This window comes from Rousettus aegyptiacus, unplaced genomic scaffold (genome assembly GCF_014176215.1).
Source record: "Rousettus aegyptiacus isolate mRouAeg1 unplaced genomic scaffold, mRouAeg1.p scaffold_m13_p_4, whole genome shotgun sequence".
NCBI lineage: Eukaryota > Metazoa > Chordata > Mammalia > Chiroptera > Pteropodidae > Rousettus > Rousettus aegyptiacus.
In genome coordinates this window covers 127235641-127248359 of record NW_023416307.1, presented here as the reverse complement: position 1 = coordinate 127248359, position 12719 = coordinate 127235641, and the positions used below count along the sequence as shown (strand labels likewise).

At 42.5% G+C, this 12719-nt stretch overlaps 1 protein-coding gene across 1 annotated transcript in view; it reads left to right on the top strand.

The window, feature by feature from the left end:
* IL20RB (interleukin 20 receptor subunit beta) overlaps positions 1-12719 on the top strand; it is a 33306-nt gene extending 20587 nt beyond the window's left edge. Inside the window, exons 5-7 of the mRNA XM_016151161.2 lie at positions 712-862; positions 5401-5543; positions 10648-12719. Coding sequence (XP_016006647.2) covers positions 712-862; positions 5401-5543; positions 10648-10896 — 543 coding nt within the window. The 3' untranslated portion in view covers positions 10897-12719. The remainder of the gene's footprint in view (positions 1-711; positions 863-5400; positions 5544-10647) is intronic.

Below are 12719 nucleotides of genomic sequence, written 5' to 3'. Positions count from 1 at the left end.
GGGAGCATGCAGCTACCTTAGATTCTTTGGGATAGAGCCCACTCCCTACCCTTGGAAACTGGAAGGGCCTGTGCTGAGAGAGAAGCATGTCCCTGAGTCATCTGGGCTTTGCCCAGACAAGCATCCAGTGGTTCAGATGTGGAGCACAGGCCTCATGGGGTAGGTGAAAGTGGAGAGATGTATAGATGGATAAATAGAGGGATGGATGGGTGGACGGGTGGATGTGTGAGGAGACATTGCCCACCGGTTCCATTGCTTCTGTGCACTGATCCCCTCTGGCATCGGTGGCCATGCCAAGCCTCTGGCTCAGTCATATCTCTGACCGTCAGGTCTCTGCCCACATGTTATCTTATCAGAGAGGTCTTTCCTAACCGTTCTGTTTAGTGCTTCTTCATCACTCTACCTTCTTGCTTTATTTTTCTTATCACCACCTGACCAATATTATATATTGTCTCTCTTCCCCCACATAAGCTCCATGAGAGCAGGGACGTTTTTTGTTAAATGCTATATCCCAGTGCTTACAACACTGCTTGGCACATATAGGTGTTTAACAAATATACGAATATGAATGAAGGAAGGAAGGAAGGGATGAAAGAAAACATTCTGTATACATCCCGGAAAGGAAGTATCTACAGCTTTCTTTCCCTGGCTCTTCTCTCCCTTTCCTGTCTTGCTTCCCTCAGCGTATAACTGTTTTCTTGTCTTTTAAAGGAACTTGTCAAAATGGTGAGGAGCGGGGGTATTCCAGTGCACTTGGAAACCATGGAACCAGGGGCTACCTACTGTATAAAGGCCCAGACATCCGTGAAGGCCATTGGGAGGCAGAGTGCCTTCAGCCAGGCAGAATGTGTCAATGTGCAAGGTAAGGGCGGCCTGTCTATTCTCTGGAGTCCTGCACAGGTGACAGCCCCTCTGGTGGACACTCGCCTGCCTGTTGGGTCGTTTGGTTCTGAGTCTCCCCTTGGTCTCAGTGACCTTCCTCCCAGGGTTGGTGGGTTCCTGTGGTGAAAGTGTGTTTCACTCTAATTCTCCTAGAGGCAAGAGCCCACCCTGGGGCTAAAAGGGGGTCATCCGAGCAGCTATCTGGAATACTTTCTCCCTGAAAGCTCCCTAGGTCTGGGACAACATGTTGCAAGGCTGGTTTCCCAGGTGGAACTGCCTGGGAATCAGAGGCAGGGCGCAGGAGAGGCAGCCAGAAACCTGAGCGTCGGACCGTATGAGGAGGCAGCCCATTATATATCGTAGCTGCTTTTAGCTAGAAGGGACCGTATGGGAAGTCTATAGACTCTTGTTCAACTTAATTTTTCTCTTTGCATTTTTTACGGTCTAAAAACCCACAATGTTTAAAAACCCTTTGAAAAGAAACCAAACCAAACCACACACCCCACAATTCTGCCACACAAAAATACCACCCGTGACATTTTTGTATATAAATTTTTATCCTTTAAAAAAAGTAATTATTATTTTGAATATTTAGTACATTCGTAAAGTTAAAAAATACGATGATATACATAGAAACTCTCTTTCCTACTCATCTTTTCCATTCTTCCTTCCCTCCCCCGCCAGGTACTAGCGTCTTGTATATTCTTCTGAAGACTTTTAAATGCATGTACAAGTAAATTAGTATGTTTCTGTATATTTCCCTTCCTTTTAGCACAAATGGTAGCATGCTCTATGCACTATCCTGAATCTTGTCTTTTTCCTTTTATATATCTTGTAGATTTTTCCATATCTGTAAAGAACTTCCTCATCTTTCTTTAGGGCTACACATAGTAGTATTCCATTGTGTGCATATATAACTAATTTAACTAGTCACCTATTTATGGGCATTTAGTTTTTCCCCCAGTATTTTTCTATCACAGACAATGCTTTAATAATTACTTTGTACATAGATCGTTTTGCTGGTATATTTGAATGTTAAAATCCTGGAAGTAGAGTTGCCTGGTCAGAGAGGTATATGCATTTGAATTTTGACTGCTGTTCCCAAATTGCCCTCCAAAGTGGTATTATCCTTTCATCATTGCCTTGTGTAGACACATGTAGTCATATTGCACATTTGCTTTGCACCTGCTTCTTCACAAATATCCATAACATTCCCATGTGAATTTTCTGATTACCATTTTATACTAATTTTTAAAACTATATAGGTCAAGCTTTTTAAAAAAATTCAACAAAACAGAAGTATATAAAGTAAAATGTACTTGTTTTCACTCAGGAATTTATTTCGGCAGATTTGGCATTTAATCTTCCAGTCATTGTGTGATACCAGTACTCACAGGCACAAATAGGACTGTACTGTGCTAACCATTCTGTAGTTTGCTTGTCTTCAGTTAGCAGTGTATTGTGAACATCATGTCATTACACATGGATCTACCTCATTTTCCCCCCAGCTTTATCGAAATGTAATAGACAGTTGCTTGTATTTACATTGTACAATTCAATGAGTTTTTTTCAATTATAGGTGGCCTACAATAATATATTAGTTTCAGTTGTACAGCATAGTGATTAGAGATCTGTTAACTCACAAAGTAATCACCCCACTAAATCTAGTACCCCTCTTCCCCTTACATATTTATTACAACATTGTTGATTATTTTCCTTATGCTATACTTTAGATATCTATGACCATTTTGTGACTATCTATTTGTGCTTCTTAAGCCCTTTTTCACTCTTCCCCCAACTCCCTCCCATCTAGTAGCCCTCAAAATATTCTCTGTATCTATGAGTTTGTTTCCACCTTTTTTTTTTTTTTTTGTCATTGCTATGGTTTATTTTGTTCTTTAGATTCTGCATGCATGTGAAATCATGTGCTATTTGTCTTTATCTATTTACTTCAGTACCCTCTAGGCCCATCAAGACAGTATCTTTTTCCATTACCTTCCTTTTAATCTGTGTGTCATTTAATCTGGAGTGAGTCTCTTGTAGGCAGCAAATGTAGGGGTCTTGTTTTTTTATCCATTCAGCCACCCTATCTTTTGGTTGGAGTACTTCTTTCCCATTTGAGGTACCTGTTAATAGGTATGTAGTTATTACCAATCTTTATTCATGTTTTTGACATATGTTTTTTCTTCTTAAAAAAGTCCCTCCAACATTTCCTATAATACTGGCTTGGTGTTGATGAATTCATTTATTTTCATCCAGAAAGCTCTTTATCTGTCCTTCGACTCTAAATGATAGCTTTGCGGGATAAAGTATTCTTGGTTGTAGATCCCGGGTTTTCTTCATGTTGAATATTTTGTGCCAATCTCTTTTGGCCTGCAAAGTTTCTTTTGAGAAGTCAGCTGCCATTCTTATGAGTGCTCCTTTGTAGGTAACTAATTGCTTTTTTCTTGCTGCTTTTGAGATTCTCTCTTTGTCTTTAACCTTCGGCATTTCAATTATAATGTGTCTTGGTGTGGTCCTCTTTGGGTTCCTCTTTTTTAGGGACTCTGAGCTTCTTAGGGTTGTATGTCTATTTCTGTCACCAGGTTAGAGAAGGTTTCCATCATTATTTCTTCAAATAGGTTTTCAACTCCTAGTTCTCTCTCTTCTCCTTCAGGTACCCCTATGACTTAGATGTTTTTACATTTAATTTTGTTCCATAGCCTCCTTAAATTATTATTATAATCTTGGATTCTTTTTTTCTTGCTGTTCTGATTGAGTGTCCTTGGCTTTCATATCCTCTATATGGGTGGTTCAATCCTCTTCTTCATCCACTCTGTTGATTCTAATATACTCTTCATCTCAGATAATGTATTCTTTATTTCTGACTGGTTCCCTTTTATAATTTCCATTTACATTTTTATATTTCTGAGAACCTAATGCCTGATGAGCTGAGGTGGAGCTGAGACAGTGATGCTAGCGCTTAGGAGCGGCTGCAAATACAGATCTGGATCTACTTCATTTTTACCTCATTTTTAAAGAAGATGCACAATAAGCCAATATATGGATGTGCCAAAATATATGTAACCATCCCCTATTAATAGGTATATTTCGTGTTTTCCAGTCTTTTGTCACAACAAACCATGCTTTGGTGAGCAAGCTTGTATATATCCTAATTCTCATTTTAATAGCTGAGTTCCTATCCTACCACGCTGATGTTCCATAGTATATTAAATCATTCCCTATTTAGGGGAGAGGGGGAAGGTTAGGTTATTTCCATGTGTTAAGTCATTTACATTTGCTTTTGAAAATGATATTCAATAACTGATTCATTCATTCACTCAGTGAATATTTATTGGGCATTGACTATGTGTCAAGTGCTGGGCTAGTCCCTAGGATATAGCAGGGAAGTCCTTGCTCTCATGAAGTTTACCTTCTAGTTGGAGAGACAGGCTACAGACAAACAAATGAGATAGTTTCCCTTGTGGTACGTGCTATGAAGAAAATGCACAGAGCACGCCTGGAGGTAGTGGGAGGTGTAGATAGTCCACTTTGAGCAGAGAGGGAGACTGGTTATGCATAGGCTGTTGCTCTAGTCCAGATGTTGCTATGAACTGCTTTATGCGTATAATTGTTTCCTTTCTTAGAATTATTTTTTTGGAATCCACTCACAGGAGTAGATGAAAGAGTATGAACATTTGTATATATTGCCAAAATATTTTCCAAAAGCATTGAAACAAAGTACAGTGTCGCCAGACACATATGTAAGACCACCGGCTTCTCTGCAGCCTCACTGGCTGTTCCGCCCTTTACACCGGCGGTGGGAGGGGGGGGTCCAGCTAGAGGGGCTAAATAAGTTGCTCGAGGTATATAGAACGGAGTGATGGGAAAATAACCTGCCCCTTCTGCATCTTCAGATGCTCCCACTTGGTACTTCCTGATCCATTTACTTAGTAGAATGACCACAGGCTTTGGAGCCAGCCCTACCTGTGTGACGGGGGTGGGGGGGGGGAGGGGGGGCGGGGGAGGTCACTTAACCATAATAGGGCTGTGATATATCAGTTATTATGTGGATGTTTTCTGAACTCAGTATTTTCCTCCATAATATGAATCTATGCCAAGAGCAAATTGTGAAACACACTTTGTTTTCAGTTACCGCCCAGCCCCCTTCTGTGCTGTTCTCTTTTGGCACCTCCCCTTATCCTGCCCGGGGCCTGGCACTCTGCCTTCCTCCTGGCAGTGGCGCCAAGGTACGTGCTAACAGGCTGGTGGCTTAACTGCTGATGCTCCTCCCTTTCCCTTCCTAAGTAAAAGATTTTAATCTTCCCTGGGGCTTTCTGGAAACCAAGCCTTAATCTGGATTCTAGAAAAAAAAAAATGCTTTTAATGGTGGTAATTTTAGTCACTGGGGCGTACATCAAATCTCAGGATATCTTGGCCAGTGCACAGAGCCAACTCCAGAAAAGTGAGGGAGGCCCAGGACTGGAGATCGCATCTTCACCATGTCTCCTAAGCCCGTTCTTATCTTTTCATTGCCAGGAGAGACCCTCCCCCTGGTGCTGGCCCTGTTTGCGTTTGTTGGTTTCATGCTGATCCTGGTGGTGGTGCCGCTGTTCATCTGGAAGATGGGCCGGCTGCTCCGGTCCTCCTGTTGCCCTGTGGTGGTGCTTCCTGACACCTTGGTAAGAGTGCTCTGTTTTTCCTTTTAGCATGACACTGACCAGTGGTAGTTTGGGCTGTAGTTGGGCATGGGCACACATTTCCTGGGTTGATAAGCATTTGCACAGGATGTCACTTCTAATTAGAGGAACTTGAAAAGACCTCCCTTCTCCAGGGAGTAGGGACCTTTCTCAGTTCCATGAGGCCACTGCCACTTGCCCTCAGAACCTGGCAGGCCAAAGGAACAGCTGCGTTGCCCAGCCCAGGATACTCAGCATTTCAGGAATCATGCATAGTCTTACCATTCTCGACTGGCCTGCCAAGCATTCTTGGCCCCTTCCCATGATTATAAGAGCAGCTACATCCAGTTACTTGTTCCGACACAACATATTCAGTTCACATGCCAAGAGCCTCATTGGTTCTCAGGGTGAAGTGCATGTGTGTGAATGTGGGAGGCATGGACTGTATTTTGCCTTTGGCTGGGAACAGGGGAACAATCTGGACCTGCCCAGTGACTTAGGATAACCACCTGTTTCCTCAGCTCCTCGCGAGCTCAGGGTTCTTCTCTTACCCCTGAGGACACTGGACCACCTCGGCTTCCCAGTGGGGATAGGCCTTGTGTGCCCACACCAGGTGGGAGAAAAGCAAAAACAGGCCTCTAGCATCTCTCCTCATTGTTCCATCTGGCTGCTTCCTGTCCCCTCCCCAGCCCTTCCAGACGTCAACGCCTGAAGCAGCTCAAAAACAAAGAAAAACAACAACAAACCAAAACCTATGTCTGCCACCTTAGGGATTCCTCACAGTTCTCTCCTGGGAGGAAGGAGTTACTAGTCAGCTTCTCAGAAGCAACTAGAGCGGGACCTGCCTGCAACCTATACATTCCTGTAGCTCTGCATCAGGCTGGAGTGGCTCTGGATGGAGTCACTCTTGTGCTCTCTGCATGTCCCTGAGAATGAGGGCTGTGCTCTCCCTACACGAGAGGAAGGATTCTCTGTGTAATCAATCTAGTTTTCATGACATTCCTCTACCTCGTCATCCTAATGCCAGCTCTCTTTTTCTCTCCAGAACTTCTAGGTGGTCATAACTTTAGCTGACCTTAGAACAGGGATAAGCACCAGGCACTGTTCTAAGGCTTTACATATATAGACCCTTTTCATTTTTCCCTTTACATAATGTTTACCAATATGCTTTTCATCAGTTCCCTCTCCAGCCCTCTCTGAATGACTACATGGTTTACTGCTAAACATGAAGGCAGTGGGGTGTGTCAAACACAGGAGGCAGAGTGGGCCTCATTCTCCCTCAGCAAGAACTTGAGGGGCTCAGAGTTCCTTAAAGCATAAAAGAATGTGGATTCTGCAGTGGTTGGGGTAGTATTTTATAAATATATATTGGGTCAAATATTTGATAATGCTATTCAGTTTTTTTTTTGGTATAATTCTATCAGTTATTGAGAGAGAGACAACAAAATCTCTAACTATGCATATAGATGTATCTGTTTCATCTTTTATGTCAATTTTTCTTTCACATATTTTGAAGCTCTGATTTAGGCACATGCATATTTATGATGGCTTCATCTTCCTGAGTAATTGTGCCTTTTATCATCATGATTTCATCACTGACAGTATTTCTTATCCTGATATCAATATAGCCTTTATTTATTTATTTATCTATTTATTTATTTATTTTGATTTTCTGTTTGTGTGGTATATCTTCTTTCCATATTCTTACTTTAATCTGTGTCCTCATATTTAAAGTGTATCTCTTATAGCAGCTTATAGTTGTTCGTTTTAAAAAACAAATCTATTTCAATAATCTCTTCCATTGAATTGGGGTGTTTAGTCCATTAACACTTAACCCTGTTCCTCTTGTTTTCTAACTTTTGTGTTAGCATTCATATGTGCTTTTTGGTTCTTCAAGCCAGTAAGACCGTCATTGTTCATGGCGCCAAGAAAAACCTACCCTCAGACAAGGAACTGCAAAAAATGGGAAACCTGGTGACATTCTGTTCTTCCAAGTGCCAACTTTTTGTTGCTCTCTGATGAATTAAGGAAGTTGGTTTTCTATTTTGATTAGTTTTTGAAGTAATTATCTACAGGAGGATTGGTCTGATTGGTGTTCCTCTGTTATATCTAGAAGCGGAACCCTGCAAGGAAAGAGGAATGCCTGAACTAATCCAAAATGATAATAATAGAAGGGGAGCATTCCTGGCTCAAGCAGGTTGCTGGCTCTTCTTTCCCACACATGGTGAAAAGTTCTGCCTTCCTCAGCTGGATTCCATTAAGTAGTCACCCTTTGTAGGTTTTCTCTTAACCCAGGCCCACACCTTACTCACAGGCCATGCCATTTCTAACACCCTCTTCTCATTACTCCCCTTCTGGTCCTACATTCTTTGGCCCAGCAGAGTTGCCTCCCTTCTTCAGGATCAGGGGTACTAGGATCCCTTCCAAGACCCTGTGTGTTGTTAGTGATCAACAGAGTAAAGGGCCAGGGATAGAACCATGTAAAGGGCCAGTTCCTTGCAGAATTTCAGGTGCCATAAAGAGCCCTCAAATGACAAGAACTAGGGATCCTAATGTGTTATGAGCCGCACCCTAAAAGAGCTTTTGGAGAAAAACGGACAACTTAAATGAGGCCAGAGATAAGAAGACTACGTGGGTACAACCACTTTCACCCGTGGAAGACGATACCATGACTTCCCACCAACTTTGCTTCTCTGTTCTCCTTACTATCCTCCCGACATCGTTTTGTTGTCTGTTCCTAAATGCATTTTTGTCCATAAGGCTTTTAATTTTTATTCTGTTTATCCCCAGATATTTTAAGTGAACAATTTCTCCGAATATGTGACTTTCCCACAGTGCTGTGTAAGAAATAGATCACTGGTGTTCATTAAATCCCAAACAGATGCTGAAGCTGTCCATCACCACCACCATCTCTCCCTCTCTCAGCCTCGACTTTAGTACAGTCTGGCTGCACTTTCACATTTACATTAGTTCTGGATAATCCTCTAAATTATTAAAAAGCAACTTCCAACAACGCTTGCAAAATCTATGCATTTTTCCAATTACGCCATAGAAAATTACCAAGTGGAAATCTTTGACAATTCTTTAAAAAGCCCTATTGAGTTTGTAAGTGTTTAATTTATCTGCTTGGATTAAATATTTCATGTCTACATCTAGAATTTTACAGGTGGTGATAGCTGTACTCTGAAATATACCATTAAGAATGCCTTTCCATTCAAGTTAATACCACCGAGTAACAGTCTAAAGCAGAAATACATATGCAAGGAAAATTATATTAAGACTGCTCAGTGTATATTCCCTATTTGAAAATATAATTTCTTTCTTTTTATCTTTCTTCCATAGTTGCTTCATGGGAGTGGAGGCTTTGGTGCTAAAGAGTCTTCCTTTCCTTCCCATGACTCACTTTATCCTTTCTCTTCTTGCTGTCACATCCACTGTAATGTGAGTAGCCAGCATAAAGATGGCCCCAAGTTGGTCATTTGTCAAGAAACCATTGCAAGTATGACTCTTTGTGCTTCATAGAAAGTGGAGTTTGTGAGCTCAGATGCCTCTGGCGCCCAGACAGGAACAACAACAGAAAAGAGTGTGCAGTACAATTCATGTAATTCAATGGGGACCATGAGAAACATATTCCAGCTAAAGAAGGCAGCTGCTTCTCAGTTGCAGCAGGTTGCTGCCAAGAGGGAATGGATGTGAGCCAGTTCTACCAGATTCTCAGGTTTTAAATGAGAAACCCAAAAATCTAGACTTTCATGAGAGATCTCCTTCCCGGTTTTTAAATGGCGAAAATGAATTCAAACTGAAAATGTATATATCCACTGAACCTTGCTTGAAAGTTTGTTCTAACCTGTGGGACAACAGTTTTGCAGCTTCTGAAATTCTGAGATTATGTTGTTTTACTTCAGTGTTGTACAACTACGCTCTCCAATATAGTTGCCGCTGGCCACAGGTGACTGTTAGACACTTAAAATGTGGCTAGTGCCAATTAAGATGTGCTGTATATATAACAAACACAGTGGATTTGAAGACTCAGTACAAAAAAAAAGAATGTAAAGCATTATAGGAATATTTTATATTAATTACATTTTGGAAGATTTTTAAATAAAACATAGTATTAAAATTAATTTTACCTGTTTCTTTTTACTTTTAAAACTGTACTGCTAGAGAATTTTAAATTGTCTGCGTGGCTCATGTTATACTTCTCTTGGACAGTGCTGCTCCAGAATTTAAAAAATAACCAAGTATAACCACTGCAGATTTAGGTAGCCAGTGTCCTGAGAATCTGACTGGACCGGCAGCAGTGAATTGGTGGTGGGTTTCACAAGGACACCCCCACTCGATGAGCCCTGCTTGTACATTGTCCTTTCCTATTATTTGCATGAGGACACTAAGAGTGAGCTCCTGAAGCTGCTTCTTTACAAACAAGGATCAAGGGCAACTGACTCGATGAAGCTGACGTCTCCTGCGGACTGAGGTGGAGGAAACCGTTGTGCCTATTTATCTGTGCTCACATGCCACTCTTTGGAGTGATGACGGGAAGGGCCATGAGAGATAACTGCAGAAGAACCTCCAAATGGTGGAGGTGAGCAAGCTAGCAATGGTTGGGGAGGGTCTCTCTGAAAAGTTGGTACCTGGATTTTTATCATCAGTCATGATTAAGTATTGAGGACATTGGGAGAAGGTGTCAGGAACATAAAATATGAGTAGGGAAAGGACTTGTGTTTCTGAAGCACCATCTCTGGACTGGGCAACCTAGTAGGTGATGTCTGTACAGCATCTCATATCAGATCATTATTTTCAGAGCTCTCTGGTAGAAGAATGTTAGATTTTTGACCAAAATTATGTTCTGGGCTTTTGTGGGGTAGGGTCCCACAGAGACGAGCACTGATGGAGCAGGGCCCCCAACAGATCTGCTGGGCAGTGAACTGGGAGATGATCTCAGAAACTGTTGGAAGCCCTTGATCTAGAAGTTAGAATTGTCTTTAGGCTTCTTCGTTGCTTGAAATTTAATTAATCAAATGATTGGGATTTTGTGATAGGCTCTAGGACTAGTACTGCTTTACTATTACTATTCATCTGATGAATATTAATGAAAATTATTTTTCAGAAAATCACCAATTCACCCCAGAAGCTAATCAGCTGCCAAAAGGAAGAGGTGGCAGCCTGTGCCATGACGGTGCTGTCTTCTGAAACTCTTCAGGGCCTGGATCTTGCAGGCTTGGAGAAGGGCCCAGCTGAAGCTGAGGAACCTGGTCTGCATGACGTAGGACTCATGATGGGAAAGGCTGTGTTTCTGTTTTCTTCCATGGACAAAGGACAGGAGAAGTCAGAAAGAGCCTGCTATGTCCATGTGTAGAAGCAACTGCCAGAGGCAGAGTTGTCTGGCAGACAGAGCACTGATGGGGTCAGGAGATGTGCCTCTGGAACTGAATCTATCTGCATCCACTAGCTGAGTCACCCTAGGGAAAGTAATTTCATCTTTTTGGACCTCAGTTTTCTCATCCATAAAATGGGTGGATTAACTATGCAATTGTTATATATATATCTGCAGCACTGGTAGAGCTGTAGGGAAATTGGTGACACTGTACATTGCGATGGGTTCATCTTTTCTGAAGACCAGTATAGACATGTGTAACAGGAATGATCAGAGACTCTGTGTACCAGCTGGCTTGGAGATCCCACTTTCCTAGAGAAAAGCTTGAAGAGGGAAGGAAAGATGGTTACAATGGTGTTGATTGTACTTCACGCCAAGTGCCTGCATAGAGGTGAATGATTCAGCCTGCTCTCCAGTTCTTGACCTGGAGGGAGGCCATAGCTCCACTGAAAATGGGATGTGCACAGGTGCTGTGGACACATGAAATAGTGTAAAGGGTAAATAGTGTGTGCACACTGAGGACAGCAGCTAAAATGTACGTGTATAATGAGATAACATTGCGGAAGGATGTCAAGAATAAGTGTGATGTTTGCTGTGTTCCTTTTTCCTGTAGAGTTGTTAAAGTATAGAATTAAAAATAAAAGAGGTCACCTAGGGTAATCTTTTTGGTTTCTTCCAAAAAGGTTTAGTTATCTCAAAAACCTTGGGTCCAGAGAGGCCCCTGAAGACAACCTTTGGTCAGATGTGGGGCAACCCTAGGTAGGGAATGGGGCAGGGAAAGAGTGGGGGACAGCCTCTGGCTCCATGAGAACTCTGACTGAGGTAGCTGGCCAAGGCCTCACCTGGTCTTTCTGGTGGCCTCATTCCATAGGAAGTCCCTTTGGGGACCTCTTTTCTTTAACACAGCTCATTCACGGCATCCTCAGCTCCTGGAAACCTTTTCAGGCCACTTACCTCCATCAGAGGAGAAAAAGAAGGCCAGAGAAGGAACGGAGGGTGGAAGTTTCTTGAGGGGTAAAGGGATCGATGGGCGGGCCTGCGCCTCCCTTCTGAGCCCCCGCCCTTCCCCACTCTGGAGCCTCGGAGGTGGTTTGTCTCCATGCTCACTTCCTGGGCCTCTTCCAGTTGGCCCAGTGGTGGGGACAATCTAACTGCCTCAGTCAGATGTTTGCCTCTATTAGACAGAGGCCCATAACCCTCTCTCCACTGAGTGGGGTTTCAGGTAGTCAAAGGATGGGCTCTATCTAGGAAGGTGAGATTGCTGAAGATCTTCTCCTTTGTACTATTTTGTATGCTTCTGTGTTGTGACTCTTTCATGAAGAGTGTTTGTTAATTTTATATTTAGCCTAAACTGGAAACGTATTTTTAGTTTGCAACAATAAAGACTGTACTACCACAATGGTTTGTGATTCTCCCTTCTTCCCTCTTTCTGGCCCCTCCATCCTGGGGCCACTGTCCCTCTGTCACCTGTCCAAGCCCAGAACCCAGAAATGACCCAAAATTTCCCTCTGGCGAGTCTCATAGTTAGTCCCAGTGCCCATCTGTTCCTTCTGGCATGTATAGGTATATAGAAAGTTCCTCTATTGTTCTGTTGCCTTCTCATGTCCCTAACATGCATTCATTGGGGCCCAACCATACACCAGACAAGCTAGTCCTCAGTAGGAGAGGGGCTATCACCTCTGTAGCTGGTTATGTCCTCCTCTCACCTGGAGAACTTGTGTCCTGACTCCCCAAACCTCCTCTCTTCTGAGATACTTCAACAATAAAAAAAAAAATAACTGTAATAGGACAAAAGTGAAGACTGA